The 14,327-nt window shown below is 42.2% G+C and overlaps 1 protein-coding gene and 2 non-coding genes across 3 annotated transcripts in view; 1 reads left to right on the forward strand and 2 right to left on the reverse strand.

Moving 5' to 3' along the window:
- The window catches only part of LOC124711872 (cardioacceleratory peptide receptor-like), a 432,968-nt gene extending 423,066 nt beyond the window's left edge, over positions 1-9,902 (reverse strand). The window contains exon 1 of the mRNA XM_047242110.1: positions 9,803-9,902. Coding sequence (XP_047098066.1) covers positions 9,803-9,835 — 33 coding nt within the window. The 5' untranslated portion in view covers positions 9,836-9,902. The remainder of the gene's footprint in view (positions 1-9,802) is intronic.
- Trnat-ugu lies at positions 7,584-7,658 on the reverse strand. Its single transcript has one exon. It is a non-coding gene; the product is annotated as a tRNA-Thr (tRNA).
- Positions 7,991-8,065, forward strand: Trnat-ugu. The gene has a single exon. It is a non-coding gene; the product is annotated as a tRNA-Thr (tRNA).
- Positions 9,903-14,327: the final 4,425 nt, after the last annotated feature.

Genomic DNA, 14,327 nt, shown 5'->3' on the forward strand with positions numbered 1-14,327 from the left:
CGAGGAACAACTGGGACGGGCGACAAAACCTAGAGGGAGAGCAGCCCGGAATCTGATTGGAAAATTCCCCGTACTACGTAAGCAATTACTGGTAATCTTCTCTTTATTTAAAAGCAGATAAATTCAATTAAAACCCTTTGAGGGGATGTAAAGCTCTTGGATTGCGTAAGCAATTATTGGAAAGTGCATTTTCATTTAAAAGTTTTTAAGTCCTTTGAGAAAAGAATTAAAGTCGCGTTCTTGTTTAACTTAATCGAACAGCTTGACAAATGACAAGTACTTGTCATTCAGCTGCGCTACGGTCCGCCGCTAAATTTAGAAGTTTGAGTACAGTCCGTATCTTCCAGATGATGGAACGACAAAGCAACGTAGCTCGTCAATGGCAGCAGCTATGTGAAAAGCAGAAACTTACTGCTGTCGCCCGTTACAGTTCCCATTCAAAACTGTGGGGAATATATACCGGGTGATCAAAAAGTCAGTATAAATTTAAAAACTTAATAAACCACAGAATAATGTAGACAGAGAGGTAGAAATTGATACACATGCTTGGAATGACATGAGGTTTTATTACAACCAAAATGCAGGATGGCGCTCCACCCCATATTGCTAGACGCATGAAAGATCTCTTAAGCGCGTCGTTTGGTGATGATTGTGTGCTCAGCCGCCACTTTCGTCATGCTTGGCCTCCCAGGTCCCCAGACCTCAGTCCGTGCGATTATTGGCTTTGGGGTTACCTGAAGTCGCAAGTGTATCGTGACCGACCGACGTCTCTAGGTATGCTGAAAGACAACATCCGACGCCAATGCCTCACCATAACTCCGGACATGCTTTACAGTGCTGTTCACAACATTATTCCTCGACTACAGCTATTGTTGGGGAAAGATGGTGGACATATTGAGCATTTCCTGTAAAGAACATTATTTTTGCTTTGTCTTACTTTGTTATGCTAATTATTGCTATTCTGATCAGATGAAGCGCCATATGTCGGATATTTTTTGAGCTTCTGTATATTTTGGTTCTGATAAAACCCATGTCATTCCAGGCATGTGTGTCAATTTGTAGCTCTCTATCTATTCTGTGATTTATTCAGTTTTCAAATTTATACTGACTTTTTGATCACCCAGTATTTTGTCGAATCAGAAGTATCTGGGCACCTATTAGTGGACATTAAAACAGCGTATGTCTGCCATTCGCCTTTATGACGACTTCAACTCTACTGGCGACACTTGGAATGAGGTCTGTGGAGCAACGACAGCCCATTCTTCCTCGAGTACCGAAACCAAAGAGGTAGCTGGACGCTGGGGTCTGGAGCGAAATGTGCGATCTAACATAGCAAAGGTGTCCCATTGGGTTCAGGTCGGAGCTCTATTTCAGGAAATGTTATTGTCCGTAAAGTATTCCCTTGCGTTGCAGACAAAGTGCATTGGAGCAATCATCGTCGCCGAACTGTTCCTGTACTATATTACACAATGCTGTAAAACGTGTTCACATCCTTCCGCATTTAGCTTTTTTTAAGCACAATAAGTAACGTCACCCCAAAACGTTAACACCAATTCCATCGCTGTTGGTAATGTTTTCCAGGCATTCGCCAAACCCAAATCGTTCCATAGTATTGCACAAGTACAGCGTGATTCATCACTCCAAATTACTCGTTTACAATAACCCACTGTCACGTAGCGTCGCCCTTTACACCACCACAAGCTTAGTATAGACTACAGAAATGTATGGCTTCTGCAGAGCTGCCCGACCATTGTACTGTGATATTAACTGCATAAACACAGTCACTGTGTTAGCTGGACTACTCGTAGCATTTTGGAACTCACGAGTGATTCCTTTCGCTGATATCATGCGATTCTCTGTGACCAAACTTCACAATGGTTGACGATCCCTGCTGATCAGCACGTGAGGCTTGCCTCGTTTTGGTTTAGCTTCACAGTCACGTGATCAACAGTCTACTTGGGCAGCTTTAGAAATGTTGAAATGTCTACAAGTCACTGAACTCTGCTGGCCGAACAATTCTGCTGTTGCTCCGTCTCACCGTCAACATAATGTGTGACGTCGCAAGTTATCACGAGACAACATTCCTTGCAGTACACCGAGCGAGGTGGCGCAGTGGTTAGCACACTGGACTCGCATTCGGGGGGACGACGGTTCAATCCCGTCTCCGGCCATCCTGATTTAGGTTTTCCGTGATTTCCCTAAATCGTTTCAGGCAAATGCCGGGATGGTTCCTTTGAAAGGGCACGGCCGATTTCCTTCCCAATCCTTCCCTAACCCGAGCTTGCGCTCCGTCTCTAATGACCCCGTTGTCGACGGGACGTTAAACACTAACAACCACCACCACCTTGCAGTATAGCCCGCTGTATTTGAGCTTCGGAGGCTGCAGATTTGTGTCTTAGCGATGACACATTCGCACCTGTCGCTTACTACTAGCCGTGAGAAACGGTATCCGTGTCACTAACAAGGGGAGGCCACGACGTTTGGAACGCGGATTTACTGCAAACGTCGTACGCTCGTAGTACTCCATTAAGACAACAAAATGTGTAAGCAGTAGCGTGTACTTCTCAAGCGTTATTGAGAAAATCGCAAGATAATTTCGATCGTCAAATGTATAAAACTGTGCGTGGCCGTTTTTACCAGGAATCGCCGGGAACCGAGTGGTAGCCAGCACGGTAGCTCAGCGTGTTTGGTCAGAGGGTTACGTGCCCTCTGTAATAAAAAAACTGAGTTAATCGTGCACTAACGAACTTAAAAGGATGTCTTACGACGTCCGCCCCAAGCAGATTAAGCGAACAAAATGAGATTTAAAAAAAAAAAAAAAAATAGAGGTTGGCGTTCAAGCCCCGTAATCGCTGGGTCGCTGGATCGAGTCCCGCTCGTCAGTTTTTTTATTTCTAACACAGTCATTTTCTTTGCTATTTATATTACAGTTGTTGTAATGGGAAAAATAAGTGTAATCGGATGAGCCTTTATTAAATTTACGATGTTATTCGGCAGTCTACAAATTTTTATTATCACAACAAATAATATAATATTCAGAACTACCGACTAATAAATGGCCAAATGCATAAAGTGATACTGAAAATGTATGCTTGTCCGTGATTTGATAAATCCCTTATACCTGGTAGGAGCCCGAAATGACTTGTTACCTCCAAGTTTTGATCGGCACAGACGGCTTTCGAAAGATGTACAATTAATCGTCGCTTTCGACATTACGATTACAAGTTGCGGGATGCTATTTTTCGTAAAAACATGAAAAACGAAGTTAAACAGCACCAGCTGCATTGAATAAATGCTTTTGTTTCGGCACACGCAAGATGTTTTGAGGTTTTCCGTGGAAAAATAAACCTCGTTAACATTTTCAAAAACCTCTCTTTCAGCCGATAATTAGGAAGCAAACCATGCATAACGCAGCACTTCCTTAAATATCGGCGCTGATCATTGGTCATGCAGTATCGGGTGTATGTTAATAGCGTCTTCACGAGAAGAAATTTCTCGTTCTCTTTCAATTAAATACGAACAATTTTGAAACCACCGACAAGCATACATTTTCAGTATCACTTTATGCGTTTGGTCGTTTACTAGTCGGTGAATATTACGTTATTTGTGATAATAAAAATTTGTAAACTGCCAAAGAACGTTGTAAATGTAATAAAAGTTCATCCGATCACACGTATTTTTCCCATTACATCAACTGTAATATAAATAGTAAAGGAAATGGCTGTGTTAGAAATTAAAAAAAAACTGACTAGTGGGACTCGATCCAGCGACCCAGCTATTACAGGACTTGAACGCTAACCACTTTTCGGCTTCAGGCGCTTCCTGGTAAAAATGGCCACCAACAGGCGTATATATTTGACGACATTCGACGGTCGAAATTATCTTGCGATTTTCTCAATAACGCTTGAGAAGTACGCGCTATTGCTTACACATTTTTTTGTCCAATGCAGTACTACGAGTGTACGAAGATTGCAGTAAATCCGCGTTCCAAACGTAGTGGCCTCTCCTTGTAAGTAGCGGCCATATATTTAAACCCGCTACGAATCTAAATAAACTATATTAAATATTATTCAGTCATTTTCAGAATCGATACACGAGCTTTTGTTATTCGGGAAAAGACTGTATAAAAATTTCATCGTTGTAACTCAGAAACCGACACTTAGGGAATTAAATTCAGTTAGTAACTATAGCAGTTTATCTTTTGGTGTCATTTAAAAACGTAACCAGAACTCTCAATGGGCAGAATTATTTAATTGAGATTTTAATATAAAAACTTTAACTACTTTTCATTTTTCGTAATATAAAAATTTTATGTAATGCATTACGTAATCATAGCGTGGGAAAGATGTTTGTACTTACATTGAGGATGACCTTTGCCTAAGTGTACTTGCTTTTGTAAGGAGGCAGCCAGAATATCTGTATAAAGTAAAATCGACTTCTGAATTTATTTCTAGATTATCTGTTCGTTGGTTTATTAAATCTTATATTAATATTTGCATGTTGGAATGACGTAAATGCATCTGTGAATAGTGATTGGCACAAGCCGGTTTTGGCGTGAGAATGATCACGAACAATTCTCCTGATTGGCCAGACAAAATTATCGGCCAATCAGAGTTAGGCAGTTTCCCGCGCACTGCAAGATAGATACGCTGTGGAAGAAGCAGCATCAAGAGAGTCGCTAGTCAGCTATTGGACGTGCAGGTCCTGTTGAACGTTTCAGTCTTCATTATGTGCAAAATGAGGAAGTAACTGGTTTCTCGCGTCCACATTGTGTTGCCCTGAAAGCAGTTGCATTTACGGACAGTTTGGTGAAAGTTGGAAGTTTTGGAATTGTTTTGTTGAAAAGGTAAGCAGGTGTGAACTTCCGGTCTGTGTGTAAATTCGGCGTGGCATGTTCTGTTTTCGTATGTGGAATATTTGGCGAGCAGTTTCTTTTTAAGAAATCCACTGAAAAGGAACCGAATGTGAAACTCACTATAAGTAACGGAACTTTAACTGTAAGACAGTGTAATTATTTGGGTCGAACTTAGGTAAAATTCTAGCTGCTTTGCGTGTGATCTGGATTGCATGCACTGTGAACTGAGAACAGTAGTTTTGTTAGTTAAGTACTTGCGGGCTTGATGGCGAGTTTTTTTTCCATTTGAGCTAAAGGAAGTAAAAAGACTTTTATTAGAGTTTTGACATTTTACTGAAGGAATGAAGTGACCACCTTCCGCCCGAAAATTACACGGACTTTGCAACGTAAGTATAGGCGTCGTTTTATCAACGCTGCTTTTTCGACGTACTAATAGTACCTACGTTTGCAGAGAAACGGGATGGTGAACTGACGCCGTACTGAGGTAGGTGGAACTTTTACAAGTGAATAGTACGACGAAAGACAGTGACAATTTCAAAGATGCTCTCTGCCTCTCTTGATGCTGGTGGGCCTCCCCTCGTGACGTCTAGTGGTCATTTCCGCAGTGGTGGCCGGATACTTCTGATCAAATAGCGTATACGAAGCTGTGGAGCAGTTGATTGCTTCTGGTATTACAGGTTCTTTTAAGGGGAGTGTGGTTCATATGGCTCTGAGCACTATGAGACTTAACTTAGGAGCTCATAAGTTCCATAGAACTTAGAACTACTTAAACCTAACTAACCTAAGGACATCACACACATCCATGCCCGAGGCAGGATTCGAACCTGCGACCGTATCGGTCGCGCGGTTCCGGACTGTAGCGCCTAGAACCGCTCGACCGCCTTGGCCGCCTAAGAGGAGTGTGTGATTAGCCTTAAAACACAAAAACTCTGTATGGTTTAAAACTCCTTTTTAATTCTAGTTCAGTAGACTTAAATTGTTCATTAGGGTGGTCATAGTCGCAGTTGATTTACTGTTATTTACTCTCACCTTTGCAGCCTTACATGTTGTACTGATATACAGAGCGACAGTTATTGAACTACATAAAAAAGAGAAACGTAAATTAGTTACGAGCCAAGGCGTGCACACACTTTATTGCACATATTTACGTCACTTCACATAGACGGATTTAGGTTATGACTTGTTGGAAATGCCTGCCATTATTTTCGATGATTTGGCGCAGACAAATAGCGCTGAAGTATCGGAACATCGCTGCTGTCGATGACCTCCTGAATGGCTGTTTTCAGCTCGGCAGTGGTTTTGGGGTTATTGCTATAGACCTTGTCATTAATATAGCCCCACAAAAAGGAGTCGCATGTGTTCAGATTCGGAGAATATGGCTGCTAATCGAGGGCCTTGCCAGGGACCTCTGGGGTACCCCAGAGCTAAAATGTGGTCCCCAAAGTGCTCCTCCAGACATCAAACATTCTCCTGCTTCAATGGGTCGAGCTCCGTTTTGCATGAAACACATCTTGTCGAAATCAGGGTCACTTTGGATAACGAGGATGAAATCATCATCTGAAACCTTCACATACCGCTCGGTTGTCAACGTGCCAGCGAAGCAATATCGCACCGATTACCCCGTGACTGGGCATCGCACACCACAGAGTCACCCGTCGAGAGTGAAGAGACTTCTCGATCGCGAAATGCGGATTCTCAGTCACCCAAATGCGCCAGTTTTGCTTATTGAGGAATCCATCCAAATGAAAGTGGGCTTCGTCACTAAACTAAACCATATAGCGCATACTAATTCCCATCATGCCCCGCGGCCAACTGAGCAGTTTGAATGTCCTAACGCAAACCGTTCAGAAGTTATGACGATTTTATTTCACATAGCTCGTTAACTGTCACCCTGTAAAACCTCATCATTGATCTGGAATGAACATATTTACAATTCCGGTTTGCTTTCGAGGTCTAAAACAGTTGTTAACCAATACATCAATGTGTAATTTATAATTACAAAATTTTTTCCCATATTTACGCTTACATTTGTAGACGTCACCTAATTGCACATTCCATGGGTATTGTTGGCTTATTTTCGTGTTGGTTTACCGAGGGTGGTGGCACAATGGTTAGCGCACTGGATTTGTATTCGGAAGGACGACGGTTCAAACCCGCGTCCGGTCATTTAGATATAGGTTTTCCGTGATTTCCCTAAATCGCTCCACGCAAATGCCGGGTTGGGCATAGCCGACTTTCTTCCTCACTCTTGATACAACCCGAGGCATTGCTCCGTCTCTAATGACCTTGATGTCAACGGGACGTTAATCCCGATATTGCTTCCTTTTTTGTTTTTTGTATTTTTTTGCAACAGAATATATTTCTTGACGTGAAATACAATGAAATATTGCACCTACTCAGCATTTAGATTTTTGATCGTCAGGTTCAACAACATTCTTCATCTCAGTTACTTACAGTATACGAGGGCTGTTCAGAGAGTAAAGAATGATCGGTCTCAAAATGGAAACCAAAATCAAAACTGTTTTCTTTTCCCCAATAGTTAGCTTCACCTTCGAGCTGTATACCATCGAAGTAAAATATGACCATATATGACGGTAGTATCTGTTCCCGAAAGAACAGTTACTGTGGATGACCATGCAGCTTTGCTAGAAATGACATGATAATTAAATAGACACCCTAGCTGCAAGCAGGCGTTGATACACTTCATTGGGGACATGTTGAAAATGTGTGCCCCGTCCGGGACTCGAACCCGGGATCTCCTGCTTACATGGCAGACGCTCTATCCATCTGAGCCACCGCGGGCACAGAGGATAGTGCGTCTGCAGGGACTTATCCCTTGCACGCTCACCGTGAGATCAACATTCCCAACATGTCCACAACACTACATTCGTAGTGCGCCTAATAGATGTTTGCCCATCATACTCATTACTCGTGGCAGATTAATCTACCAAGTCCCGTACGAGTTCGGGCATAGCGTGTGCGTTCGCACAAGAAGGTCAAAGGCCGGGAACCCATATTTTTATGGGCAAACATCTATTAGGCGCACTACGAATGTAGTGTTGTGGACATGTTGGGAATGTGGATCTCACGGGGAGCGTGCAAGGGATAAGTCCCTGCAGACCCACTATCCTCTATGCCCGCGGTGGCTCAGATGGATAGAGCGTCTGCCATGTAAGCAGGAGATCCCGGGTTCGAGTCCCGGTCGGGGCACACATTTTCAACATGTCCCCAACGAAGTGTATCAACGCCTGCTTGCAGCTAGGGTGTCTATTTAATTATCATTTCATTTAAAATATGACCATTTGTATCGTGGTGGGTGACTAGAGCGCTCATTGATAACTAAAGCTGTACACGTTTCTTTTCTGAATATGCTAAATTCATGCTTTTCATATTTATTTATTAGTGTTAAATTTAAGTAATCCATACGGTTGTCTTCCTCAAAATCCATAGTGAATCTAATTTTCAGGTGTTGAGAGTTCATTTTTTGTGCTACGTTTTCGATACATTTTTATCTCCTTTGTATAATAAAATAAAGTCGTCAACATATCTCCTGTAATATACGATTTTCTCAGCGATATCAGGATTTTCACCAAAGAATTCATTTTCCAAGTAATTTACAAAAATGTCAGCCAGCGTCCCAGCTAAACTGTTCCCCATTGCCAACGTGTCTTTCTGTTGATAAATTTTACCATTGAAAGTAAGAAATTGAACGACAAGACATTTTCCAACTTTTCCACTAATTCAATTACTTCCCCCAATGCCAATTTCCTCAACGAGCAAACCGAGCTCAATCATAACGCCTATTTTAGTATTTATGACGACTTACTGAAATGACAACTGTTACGTGTGGAGGTCCAGACAGAGGGATGAGAGATGGTGCTTAGTGGGGAAGATGGAAGATGCGTGCAGCGCCTGGCGTCGTTGACGGGGCGCTTCTGCGCGGCCCTCTTGCCCACCGAGATGGACGTCAGACGACTGGGCGGATCGCGGCACAACAACGAAATGGCGGGAACCACGGAAGTACACCATGGAGGAAAACAAGTCTATACCAGCGCCATGGATATAGAAATCGCCCTTTGTTTTTAGATCGTATAAAAATGACAATTTTACTGTATATTTTAATGTTGACAAGCACAGATTTTAACCTTGACATCTACAGATTTTAATTAAGTATTTTTAAAGATAAAAGTAAATTACAAAAATCTACTTAATACAGTATGTGCTTACGTAATGTAACAAATGTACCAGACGCCACCTATCGGTAATAGTTTCATAATTAATATAAGTGAGGTGCATTCTGCCAACCAGTTTTATGTGACGCAACAAATGAAGGTTACTGAGTATGGACAGCTTACTCTTGTAACTGTAATTGCAGGTACGTTCTGGTACATTTGATGTTTATTGGATAGGATGAAAAAGGTTTGCATATGTGAAATAGCAAATTAGTATCATTATCGTTTACAGATCTGAAGATGGTTCTAGATGAAACGAAACCGGTCATGTGATTGAACATTTTTTTGAAATCAAGAGGGGTTATAAATAACATCGACAACTTAGAAATTTCACGTAAAAATGTGTGTTATGGTGCAAACCAATACGAAGTAGGTTTTATGCAGCTGCAAGCCCGGAATTTAATGTAGCAGTCATTGCACCGCGAAAATACGAAGATTCACAGTATCAAATTAAGCCAAAAGATCAGAGTGCTCCAGAAGAATATCTGGAAAATGTACGAGCAGACGACAGCTACAGTCGTCAGTGGAAACCAGCACATGATGTAAGTAACATTTGCGTGTCAATATCTATCTTTTGTAGTGAACTGTTTTAGTATAGAAAGCAAACCAATATATTTCATTCCAGACTAATTACAAGTTTTATTTCATTAAAATGAAATGCAAGTAGTGATATAAATACGGATGTTTTAATACTCGTAAGAAGCATTTTAAATACCTTTAACGCTGTTCGATCCTTCGTTATGGTCATTCACTCCTGCTTGAAATGGGAACACCCACAAGAGTCTTGAGAGATGACATCAGAAAGAACCTTCTCATTTTGAAAAGGACAGTGTGCGTCTTGAGAACGCACGTGCTTCACGGAAGCGGCGGAGCCGTCTGCTCGGAGCGTCGGGTCGTTATCCGTCCCTGGGACCGGTTTGCTGTGCCACAGTCTGGTGCGCAGACACGCAACACCGGAAAGATGCGTTCCGGCGATAGTGCGTCCTCCCACCACTCCCAAACGCGCCCCGCGAGACTCACGCAGACGCCTGACAGCGTTCTGGATACTGCGGGCTCCGTCCGCAGCAGAAGACGCCGCCGCAATGCGTCCGCAAAGCGGGAAGCATAGGAGGGCCACGAGACCGTCTCTCCACATGGCGGCTCTTACGGCCTTTGATAACCGGACAGAAGCCGTTCGTATGCTTTGTCGACCTAGAAAAAGCATTCGACAATGTAAACCGTGAAAGACGTGCCCAGAAAAATAAGTGTTTGCAAGACAACAACCATCTGCACGAACAGTTTGACGACGTTTGCAGCAGCGTGGACTATCAGCTCTGAGACAATGGCTGAGGTTACCCTTGACGCTGCATCACAGGCAGGAGCGCCTGCGATGGTGTACTCAACGACGAACCTGGGTGCACGAATGGCAAGAAGTCATTTTTTCGGATGAATCCAGGTTCTGTTTACAGCATCATGATGGTCGCATCCGTGTTATCGACACCGCGGCGAACGCACATTGGAAGCGTGTATTCGTCATCGCCATACTGGCGTATCACCCGTCGTGATGGTATGGGGTTACACGTCTCGGTCACCTCTTGTTCGCATTGACGGCACTTGGAACAGTGGACGTTACATTTCAGATGTGTTACGACCCGTGGCTCTAGCCTTCATTCGATCCCTGCGAAACCCTACATTTCAACAGGATAATGCACGACCGCTGCTCACTGCACGTTCTTATGAAGAAGTATAGGCTTTCCTGGCTTCTGATTAGCTAAGAGTTCAGAACGGTAAGAGTTAAGAACACACACACCAGGAACGTGGAGTTACTCCGGACAACGAGGTGGGTCTGAGCAAGAGTGTGGACTGAGACAGACACAAATACAATGCACTTCTATTCAGAATGTATTGTGTATAAGCATTGCATTGTGATTTTGATGAAGCGCAGTGGCACACATTACAGCATGGCATTAAACATATTGTTGCGTCCTTGAAAACTATGGTTTCATTCAGCAGATTTAGAGAATAATAGTTCTTTACAGGGACCTAAAATCTACTAGGGGCTCAGCTTTAAAAGAAGCGAAGTGAGTGGACAGAAGTTTTGACAGACGCGCCTGAAGTGTAAACATGGACGACCTCGTGTGAGAGAGGTCACAACATTTCGTAGTAATTGGCGGAAAGTGAGCAGTGAGCAGCGGACGGGAGACGAGATACGACCATTATGTCATCTCCCACAGATTCAGTAAGTTATCACAACGCAACAAGCAACCCTGTAGGTAAGTTTAAGCAACACTGCCCCATGTTACCTTTCCAAAAGGGCCAACTAGCCACATACACTACTGGCCATTGAAATTCCTACACCAAGAAGAAATGCAGATGATAAACGGGAATTCATTGGACAAATATATAATAATAGAACTGACATGTGATTACATTTTCACGCAATTTGGGTGCATAGATCTCTGGAGTTCCCCAAGGTAGTGTTATAGGCCCTATGATCTTCCTCATCTATATAACCTATTTATGAGACAATCTGAACAACCGTCTTAGGTTATTTGCAGATGAGGCTGTCGTTTATCGACTAGTAAAGTCATCAAAAGGTCAAAAAACTGCAAAGCGACTTAGAAAAGATAATTTTATGGTGTGAAAATTGACAATTGACCATAAGTAACGAAAAGTGTGAGGTCATCACATGACTGCGAAAAGGAATCCTTTAAACTTCGGTTACACGATAAATCTCTCAAATATAAAGGCTGTAAATTCAACCAATTACCTAGGGAATACAATTATGAACAACTTAAATTGGAAGGAACACATAGAAAATGTTGTGGGGAAGGCTAATCAAAGACTGCGTTCTATTGGCAGGACACTTACAAAATGTAACAGATCTGCTAAAGACACTACCTACACCACGCTTGTCCGTCCTCTTTTAGAATACTGCTGCATGGTGTGGGATAGTTACCAGACAGAGTTGACGGAGTATATCGAAAAAGTCGAAGAAGGGCAGCACGCTTTGTATTATGGCGAAATAGGGGAGAGAGTGTCAATGAAATGATACAGGATTTCGACTGGTCATCATTAAAACAAAGGCGTTTTTCGTTGCGGCGTAATCTTCTCACGAAATTCCAATCACCAACTCTCTCCTCGAAAGCGAAAATATTTTGTTGACACCGACCTACAAAGGTAGAAACAATGACCATGACAAAAGATATAGGTGTTCGTTTTTTCCGCGCTCTGTTCGGGAGTGGAATAATAGAGCATTGTTGTGAAGGTGGTTCGATGAACCCTCTGCCAGGCACTTAAATTTGATTTGCAGAGTTTCCACGTGGATGTGGATCTAGATGTAGACGGTCAGGCTGTTACAACCACTCCACATCATTTTTGCAAGGTAATTGCGAGTGGAGATGTTGCATATTGTTGACTGTGTTGAATTCATACATCGAAGAAAGACTGACATAAATGGAAGAAAGTTCCTTAAAATTCACGGCCAATGCTATCAATAGCAATAACTGATGACAATGCTAAGTGTAATGAAAGTGAGGAAGAATTGCAGGACCTGATGAATGGAACGAACAATCGAGTGACTAGACGGATCGAGAGTAAACCGAAGAAAGACGAAAGTAATGAAGACCAGCAGAAATGAGAGTAGCGGCAGACATAAAAAATGGTGCAAAAAAGTGGAAGGAATTCAGCTATTCCGGAAACAAAGTAACACATGACAGACGAAGAAAGAAGTACATAATAAGCAGGCACAGAGGGCATTCCTGATCAAAAGAATTTTATTAGTATCAAACATGGGCTCCATTTGAAGAATAAATTTCTGGGAATGTACGTTCGAAGCACAGCGTTGTGTAGAAGTGAATCATGGACTGTGAAAAAACAGGAAAATAAGACAGAGTTTGAGGTGTTTTGCTAAAGAAGCAGTGAAGGTAAATTTTTCTAGGATAGTGAACAACAGAAGATCCTGGAGAAAATCCCAGCAAGGGGGAGCGGGTGGGCGGGGGTGGGAACGTTGATCGTGTAGAAGATACTGAAGAGGAATGTGACGCGAGCTAATCGTATAGTCACTACGAATGCCTGCAAACTTACTTTAGATTGACAGATGCGATAAAAGAAAAAAAAAAAAAAGAAAAACACGAGGTTCTCCTCAGAATCGTAGAGGAGAGGAACAAGTGAAAAAGTTTGACAAGGACAAGGTACAGGGTGATAGGACATCAGCAAATAACTTTCATGGCAGTTATAGGAGCTGAAGAGAGTAGAAGCTGGTATACTTTGTGTCGATTTATTTTAATAAGTAACTGCCCTTCTCACATAAAAAATTTTGCAGCTATGTTTCTTATCACCATGTTAGACTTCTTCAACGCAGGTGAAGCTTAACTGGAGGACTACGAGGCCCACCAAACCAGAGTTTAAAATGTTGTAATGTTACAGTAATGTCGTGTTCATTGCACAACACTCATTCATTACATTACTTACACACACACACACACACACACACACACACACACACAGTTATTTTGTTTTTATCTACAATGATGAACAATATTGTTGCAGAAATAAATTGAAATTAGCTCCATTTCTCCAGTTCAGGCCAAGGTTTTTGGATACCTTCCCTTGATTAAAGGCAAATGCTGAAATTGATATCCCCCTACATTTATTCCCAGTTGGAAACCCTCTTTGTATCTCTACCAATTCATTTGGAATCTTCTGTGGCGAACGGAGACTCTGCAACGAGCTGGATTTCCAGCACTCGTTGGAGTCATCATGATCGCAATTCGTGTGCTCATTGTTGAGGGTGGTGAACTCACGTACAAACATCTTCAACCGGACGGTTACAAGCTTCTCTTAGAGCCTACTGAAGAGGTAGAATGCAGATCTTGATTACAGAGTTCAAAGAACAACATGTTTTGTATTATCGGGAAATAGGGGAGAGGATGTCACTGACATGATACAACATTTGGAGTGTGCATCATTAAAACAAAGGAGTTTCTCGTTGCGGCTGAATCTTTTCACGAAATTTCAGTCACTACCTTTCTCGTCCTAACACCTGAAATATTTTGTTGACGCCGACTTACATAGAGAGAAACGATCGTCATAATAAAATAAGGAAAATCACACGGAAAGATATAGGTGTTTGTTTTTTCCGCGCACTTTTTGAGATTGGAATAAAAGACAATTATTGTGAAGGTGGTTCGACGAACCATCTGCCAGGAACTTTAGTGTGACTTGCACAGTGTTCATTTATTTGTAGATGTAGATGTAGA

Source organism: Schistocerca piceifrons, chromosome 8 (assembly GCF_021461385.2).
Source record: "Schistocerca piceifrons isolate TAMUIC-IGC-003096 chromosome 8, iqSchPice1.1, whole genome shotgun sequence".
Classification (NCBI taxonomy): Eukaryota; Metazoa; Arthropoda; class Insecta; order Orthoptera; family Acrididae; genus Schistocerca; species Schistocerca piceifrons.